The 8,790-nt window shown below is 33.2% G+C and overlaps 1 protein-coding gene across 1 annotated transcript; it reads right to left on the bottom strand.

Moving 5' to 3' along the window:
- Positions 1-4,447: 4,447 nt before the first annotated feature.
- On the bottom strand, positions 4,448-7,689 carry LOC149963074 (uncharacterized). Its single transcript, XM_090170453.1, has 3 exons — positions 7,600-7,689; positions 4,703-4,926; positions 4,448-4,627 (listed from the first exon to the last, which is right to left on the bottom strand). The coding sequence occupies exons 2-3, from the start codon at positions 4,911-4,913 to the stop codon at positions 4,536-4,538; spliced, it is 303 nt and encodes a 100-aa protein (XP_090026579.1). The 5' UTR covers positions 4,914-4,926; positions 7,600-7,689; the 3' UTR covers positions 4,448-4,535.
- Positions 7,690-8,790: the final 1,101 nt, after the last annotated feature.

Raw genomic sequence — 8,790 nt, 5'->3', positions numbered from 1 at the left:
AATATAAGTAAACAACCTAGACTTATTATTGATCAATGGTTTAATTTTTTTGTTAATTTAGTGTAAGCTATCTACTTCCCAAAATTCATAACTCCAACGCTGTATACGTCAAATATCCTGTATAGTAAAAGCTTACGATATTATCAATTGCGGTATTTGGAGAGGGGACCCTCGGTTAGTTTACATATTATTGCCTCGGCAAAAAATTATTGTTAGTTTAAATAAATTTTCCCCAGCTGACGTGAGCTTTGTGCATAATGAACAACTATGGAGTCATATCATGTATCTAACCATATTAAACATGTATACATTTTTATTTAAAAAGTTTACTGTTTCACCTGCATTGCAATATTTTGCAATGCACGTAATGCTTCTGTTAATTGACACGATAATATTTAAATTATAAACCATCTATCACAGGTAATAGATTTTACCAAAACCAGATAACGGTTTTATGTTGATTTAACTAATAATGATCAGCTAAGCTAATATCCGAGTTATCTCCCAACTGGTTAAATGAAATTTAACCTTAGCTTTTCAGCTTTCCCTTCCATAAAAACATGTTGAGGTCAACGGTAATAGTTAGTGTAAGGAGCTGTTGGCTTGTGTTTCATTGAGGGTTGCCACCATTCTCTTACGTATTCTAACCCGGTTAATTGAATTAATAGCATTAAAGTCACTCGATGATTTAGGCCTGTTTGAGTAATTGATGCAACACCAGAAAAGCTGATGAAATGACGAGACAGTAATTAAAACTAAACCTGTATATTTAGATAACATAGTTAAAGAGAAACAGAACACTTTATACTCAGGCTAAATTGAGTGAACCAATGTTAAAACCGTGATACACGTGTATATACACATTTAATTAAAAAACATCAAATTATGTACAAAAGCTAAAAGATAAAAAACCCTGGGGATTTAATAATAATCAGCTAGGCAAGGCACCACCTTAGGCCTAAGTCATCAAGCGACTTTTCAAGCCATTATTTTAGGTGACCGTGTTACAATGCGTAGGAGGTTGATGGCAAGCCCTTCCAGCTAGATAAGTGACGCATGTGGGTTTTTATTATATGAATCGTAAAAACTTGAACAAGGCTTAAGATCTAAACCAGCGTGGATGGCAATCATTTTACTGTTGCCATTATCGTGGTTCGGATAAAAGTCAGTAAAATCTTTAATTTAATTCGAATACTGAGTAGGAATGTACCATTCATCTGGTCCATTTGAAAATTTTCAGAACACTGAAATAGTTAAGTCAGCGAAATTTATATATATTTACTTTTCGACACTGGCTAGAAGACTGAGTAACACGATCAAATGTATCAAAATTCCATTTGATACAACAGACCAAGATGGTCTTTCAAATTTTATTTTTTCGTATTACCACAACTATCTTTTATCATTCTCTAGTGGCTAGCCAAGCTGTTTAAGTTTCATCATAAATAGATATTATTATCTAATTTTATTGAAATTAGGTTTTTGTATCTTGGATTATAGGGAGAGCGTTTTTTTTCTTTAACTAAGAGGGTTTACTTATTTATAATGATTTAACCAGAATACCAAATATCTGTACTTTCGGAATGTCTATAGATCCATGGGCACCCCTTTATATGTAAAGCATCGGCGTCATCGTACTCTTCCTTGGACATTTCAAGTGTATACATAAATAGTTTACTGATATAACTGAGTAACTTCCGATTAATTTTAATCCACTCCGGCAAATTTTGTATACAAGATTACTTATCTTCATCTTGTTTTTGTCCAAAATCCCTGTTATTGGTCAAATTAGGTGGGATCAAAGCTACTTAATCCTAAAATGTAGAGAGGGACACTTTTCTAATTGAAACCCACTGTGCATCTCTAATGATTTTCGAGATAAATTTTGAATGTCCTTTGAGGACATGATTCAAGGTCATGAAAATTTCCGTTGTCTATAGTGTCCTGAAAATTTGAAATTCCTAGCTAAAACACATTTTTAGTTATTCACCCTGTATAGGGCAAAGGAGATGTAATATTGGCAAAGTGACGTTTAGCTCATATAAAACCGAGTAAAACCTTTGTAGATTTTAAACACCGATTACAAAACATTAATATTGAAATGATGAAGACAATTATAAATCACTTATCAATGATTCTAAAATTCACTAGTGGAAAGATTCCCCTACAATCTAACTAATTAAAGAAAGTTAATTTAATTATAGGGATTGGATGCATTTATCGTACCCAACTAAGCGTGTATAAAGGCATAAAAAGTCGCTAGATGACTTGGGCCTAAGGTGGTGCCTTCGGTATTACATGTAGCCCAGCTGATTATTATTATTAACTGACACAGAAACTATAATTATCCGTGGTGTACCAAAAATAATTTCAGCCTCGGGCATTATATGTAGTATTTTTGACTGTGATTCTATGGTTGGAACAATGTAGTTGACGATTTGACTGTACTGTCAGGTAAGATATTAATAGTCTTTATGAAATAATTCGGTTTAAGGCAAGCGAAATTATTCCACAGGTATATACTGTATAATGGTGTAAATAGTTTTATTTCTTAGAAGATTTAGTCTATTGTCTTTTAGGTCCAAATTATAGGCAGAGTAATAGGCCGATAAAAATATTTCACCTAACTACTAGAGGATTTCGGAAAGGGGGTAGGAAGGGGAAGTAAGTCTATGGCGTATGTTTCACAGCAGTGCCATCTATGTACAGATATCAAATCTATAAAAAACGTTAAAAACAAATTTTGTTTGCTGCAGTATTTTTGTGGGAAACATAAGCCTTAGACAGAATCGTGGCCTTACGCGAACGTTTATTATGATTAACACGTAAATTATAAGTTAAAAATATAAAATGAATCGTCTAATTGGAATTGGAGGATCTGTTTGCTGTTTTATTTAAATACTTTTTAATTTACATTTATCAAAAACATTAACAAACGTTTTCTTTGGAGAATCCATCGCTATTCGCTTCAAACTTGCCGATTCGCGAGTTGCGAATTCTTTAGACTGCAAAAAAAATCGTCGAAGTTGGCCGTAAATTCCGACCAATCGGATAAATCAGACTTGGAATTAGCGGGAGTCTTGGGGCCAATGGCTCTTAATAAAAATCAGTGGGCTCTTAAAATAAATCATTCGAACGGGGGTTGCGGGCCACCGAGGCTCTCAATTTAATTAAAAAATATATATTAAACATTTTACGGAAATTTCTGGAACATATTGATTTGTACGCCGTTTTTGAAACTCTGTTTTCCTACCCTATACGAGAGCGGGATCTAAAGTTACAAATGATTATGTGTGATATTATAATAAACTTGTTTGTTTTAAAGTTAATAAATGTTATGTAAGTAACGTAACCAATTTTTATTTTCCTATTTTCCCTACCTAATTTTAAATTTTTTCCCCTAATCCCCCCCCCCACTTGGGCCAGTGGCTCTCAATAAAAATAAACTTAAGGGGGGTCCGGGGCCCGCAGTGCCCCCGTAAAAAATATCACTATTTCCAAGTCTGGGAGAAATCCGCTTTTTCGCAGGTTTACGCGGGGGAAGTACTGATGGGAAGTCTCCTCGTAGGATAATATTTTTATCGGCCTATTGTAGAGGTTAAATGATTTATTTATTGCCAAGACATTCGATAGAAACTTGAAATTTCTACATATTAATTTCATTATTTTGAAGATGATAATTAACAATATATAGAGCCGTTGTAATTTTTAGATGTTTTTGATGATGTTAATGTCAGGGCTGTGCTTAAAGGTTTCGCAGCCCTGAGTGAAATTCATTGGCGAACCTTCCGGTATATACATAATAAAAGAGATAGGGAACGATACTTATCTTTATGATTTGGTTTATTGGTTTGCCTTTGAACGCTTCGATTACCAAATTTTCTATTAAAGTAAACTTTTGTTTCACCACCCCCAGTTAATAGTTGACCAGTCTGGTGCTTATGGTCTCCGTCGTCCTTCTCCATGTGCTTAAGGTGGGACCTGCACAGATTACCAGCACAGGTCTGCAGATATCTTAAACCTGCACACGCAAAAAAAAAACATTTTATCAGATTGCAGCTGGGCAGGTTAAAAGAGCTGCAGATACAGATTGGGTATACCATACTGACGCAGATTTGCAGGTTACAGATTGAACAGTTAAATAACCGGCAGGTGTGAATTGGGTGGATCATTAGTTTTGGGAAAAATTGAAGGTTACAGGTTGGACCGGTCATAAAAAAGGTTGCCGGTCCCACCTTTACTATGTACACGCCTATGGTCGTTGTTTAAACAGAATGTTTCAAACTTTTATTAAAATTAATTTTTTCATAGAAAACGTATTTTACTCATTCAGCATAAGGGTCCCAATCGACAGTAAATTATTACATCTTGTAAATAAACAAGTTATTTAATTTTTCCTGACGCAATGTATAAAATTAATATAAGCAAAATCTTTCATCGGTGCATTTTATTTAATAAAATTATAAAGTACAGCTAAACGCTTTTACACTCTTAGTTCAAAAAATGAATGTTCCGAAAAAAGGGATTAGACTTCTCTAGAATAACCACGGTTCGCATTGCCCATTCAAACACGGTCTTTCTTTGCAAATGATTCCAGGCATATTTGCACTGCATTTACTACCAAAAGCTAAAAAGAGAGCAGAGTAAGTACTGTTTGACATAATCCTGTTTAATTTTAGAAAGAACACTAAAGTGTACTAACGTATTAAGCAAACATTGCAGCAAGACTCGGAAAATCTTCTGTTGGCGGACCGAAATTCTAAACCCTTTGATTTGCAAATATCCTCAGTAATGGGAAAGCAATAGACGGCTTCGCACGGAGATCCTGGCTTAACGCTTGTCACAGAACCCACGAAAAAGACCGCTATAAAGACTAGACAACAAATGGTCGTAAGATATCCAAACTGATGCATGGCGCTGGAAACACTATTAAGAAATAAAACCATAAGTTTTAGCTGGAATTTTTAGTACGTATGTTAGGACAGAATTATTCATGTACGCTATAGAAATTAAACCAATTCTTTACACAATCGGAAAATAATTTGTTCAAAATTGGGCGGAAAACCGATTGGCAATTAGGGGCAGTCCGGGGTCATTGACCCTTATAAAAATAAAAATAAGGGGAGTCAATAATTCAAACATGGGCCAAATAATGATAAATCCAGTAGAGAGGGGAAAGGGGTAAATAAGAAAAATTGGGAGCCAAACTAAAAAGAAATTTCCGGTTTCCCGAACGCCATCTAGTGTTGACTAAGGCGGAATTCGGAAATAAGTGGCGGTTGTAATTTGAAAATCTTGCCATGTTTGGCCCATCATTTTTAGATTAATTTGAACGATTCTAGGAAAGTATATGTTTAATATTATATAATTATATACTTATTATGAACTTAGTATGTAAAAAATAATAACCACACTCGAAATGATAGCTGTGAATAAATATTCCAGGATATTTACTACGTCGACCACGTGTATTAATTTTTAAAACTGTCCCTAAATAATTGCCCCCAAAATGTCGTAGGTCCGCGATCGCTCGTTTTTCCCAATAGAGGGCCCTAGTGGTCGGGTGTTAGTTCTATCGGACGGGGTTTTTCGCATAGAGTCAAGTCCTAGATTTTTCATTATTTGGCCCAAGGTGACAAGGACCCCCGTCCAAAATACCACTATTTGCAAGTCTGGCGGGAAAGTTCTCTCATTGAAACAGCATATGTATATTATTTAGCATTATTGTTCTAATATGTTGTGCAATATTGTATGCTCTTCTAGTTAATAATTTAACGATTTTTTTGTGAATTTATTTGTACATTCCTGACGGCCATTTTCCAAAATGGTGGTCATTTCTATGACTGCAGACCTGAGTGTTTCTTATATAGTTTTTACAATGCTATAAGCGTACTTTGTACTAACCTTCAGGCATTATTATTGAAAGCCACCATCGATACTACAATGGAAGGCGTTCATGGCGACCATTTTCCAAGATGACGTCGGAAGTTTAGACTATACGTATACGTTTTTTTAGCTTAATGGTCAAATGTTAGGGTTAAGATCTTTTTGCCTATTTTTTCTGTAGTACAATGCGTTTTATTGCGCGGGCTTAAACGGTTTTTACTCGTGTATTATCAAGGTATTTTCGTGAAATATCCGATAATTCTAATCTGTTATTAAGCTTCTTGATGAAATTACCATATATTATTACTATAATACGATAATAATATTTGAAATGTCTTTACACAAAGGGTAATCTCAAAATAAGTTGAATTATTACAGTATTTCAATAAATGTTCGAATCCGGTGTTATATAGAAATAATATTGTATTAAATCAAAAAATATGGTAATATCGCGTATTATACTTGTATTACCGTATAGTACATTATTTATTTTTTTTAAAACAAGAATAATCCCAAACAAATATATGAAATGTATTTTTTTTTAATATCTTAATCCAGTGAGCTATCGAATAATTACCCTGTATTCTGCTGTAGACTGTGACATATAACCCCCAGGAACTATAATAAGTAATCCAGTGTAGAGATCGAAGGTAATCACTGGAAAAAATCGAGCAATTATGAGAAACGAAAAGACCGAATCACGGAATGTTTTTAGAAAATCAATAAGGACGTGTGAATTTCATTTAATAGTGTAACTAACTATCTTCTTTATGTTTAAAATCAACGACGCAGGCTTTGACACTTTATGGAGACTAAAGACCTTTTCACACGAGCCAACTTTTCAAATCAAAATGCTGAGTCAGCAAAAATGGATCAGTGATCCATTTTTTTCTCGCGTACTTTTTTGGTGGATCAACTCATCGAACTTTTATTCACACGAACCAACTAGTTTACTCAACTCAAAGTTGACTCATCTAGTTGGATCAAAAAGTTGGCTCGTGTGAATAGACCTTAACTCTAGCCTTCCCTAAATTTTATGAGATAAGTAATGTAAATGTACTACATGCTATATCTAACTGAGTCACCTTATTTTCCCCGGCGCTATCATGAGCTCACCTTATGAATTTAACCTATTTACTATTTAGTTTCTTTTTTGAGCTGTTAAGTGACTTAGCTTAACAAACCAAATTTAATAAACTGAAGGTACATGTTATTTTCATAATTAGTTCGTATTTTTATTTAAAACATTCCAAAGAGGTTCTGGCAATATTACTATTAAAAATACTGGGAAAAGGTTTTTTAATTATTAGTTTCAACAATTTACAATGTTAAATTTAAATCTCCAAAAATGTTTGAATATAAGTCAATGTAACGTGTAACTAGAAAACCTAGCTTCTTTAATTGGAATTTGTTAGTCAGCTATAATCAATTATAAAATTTCATTTATTATTTTATTACTTGGTTATTAGAATAAAAAAATATATATATTATTAAAATTGTTACTTTTAATTTTAAAGAGTTTTGGTTTAGGTTATAATCCTAACCCACAAATTATGTCAATAAGGAAAGTTGAAATAAAAACCAATTACGTAACCAAAAATTTAAAATAAATTTATATTTTAAGTACTAACAATATTATTATCTGCTTTTTATTAAAATTTTATGAAATTTAACATTAGAGTGATTTATTAAAATGGCTAACTTAAAACTTACCGATTGGTAGAATAATGTTCCTTAGTTTTTATTTGTGTCGTGTCACACACACAGACTGAGAGACTATGAACGGTGCGACCTACTTCAGAGAGAAGCGTTTATTGGTGATCAGCTTGTAACAATTTAACGAGAAACGTGTTATTTCTGACACAGGAAAATATTTTTTTTCTCTTCGCAAATTTTCCTGGAATAACAATTATGGTGAATCAATCCAAAGTGTCAAAAAATATAAGGTGTTTCATATTACATGTCTATGGCGTCATATAAACTTTTAGACACATATTTTGGCATCTGAAAGCATAATTGAAAAAGAAGATACTTTGGATCGGGTTTTTATTTGGAACGGTTCCAGATTATAAGGGTTTCATAATTCTTACTCAAACAAAAATTTTATTAAGAAATAATCTTTTTGTTTTTATATGAAGTTTTAACATAATTTTTTAACAGAAGAATATTGTATATCTCTTTGGGATAAGTATTCTTCTTCCAATAATACTAATGTTATTGCCTGATTTCGTGAATTACGTTTCAGGGTAAGAAGTGCTAGAAGAATTAGTTATAATAGTAGTTTTCTCAACCTATTTCATTTAGAATATTTAATAAGGAATGTCATATTTATCTTTCAAATCGTTACGCGGAATAACATTTCAATCACCCTTACATTAACTTGTAAAGGTTAACGGTAATAGGTCGTGTAGGGAGCTGTTGGCTCACGTGGCATGAAGGGCTTGCCACCACCCTCCTACGCATTGTAACCCGGCCACCTGTTTAAAGGCATAATAAGTCGCTAGATGACTTGGGCCTAAGGTGGTGCCTTGGGTATTAGCCTAGCTGATTATTATTATTATTATTATTATTATTATTATTAAAATAACAACCTAAGAAGAATATTTACCAAAAGCAACAACTGTTCAACCACACTTTTTAATCAGACCGTAAAAAAAAATTACCACGATCATTGATTCGAGCACAAAACGTAACACCTAATTTAATCTATCCACAAATTTCAAATAAGTCAAATTAATTAATAGTGTTAAAACTATGAGATAAATTAATTTCAAAACTGTAGCTGCTCTGTTTGGCCACGTTTTGGAATTGAGAGCAGTTATACTTTTACTTTTTACCGATAGATAAACCGTTCAAACCCTGTCGGATGGAGAGTTAGACAGAATACACCTACTATGTAGAGAT

This window comes from Leiobunum rupestre, chromosome 1 (assembly GCF_980474605.1).
Source record: "Leiobunum rupestre chromosome 1, qqLeiRupe1.1.hap1, whole genome shotgun sequence".
Lineage (NCBI taxonomy): Eukaryota > Metazoa > Arthropoda > Arachnida > Opiliones > Sclerosomatidae > Leiobunum > Leiobunum rupestre.
The sequence above is the reverse complement of the archived record's forward strand: the minus strand, read 5'-3'. Positions and strand labels throughout refer to the sequence as shown.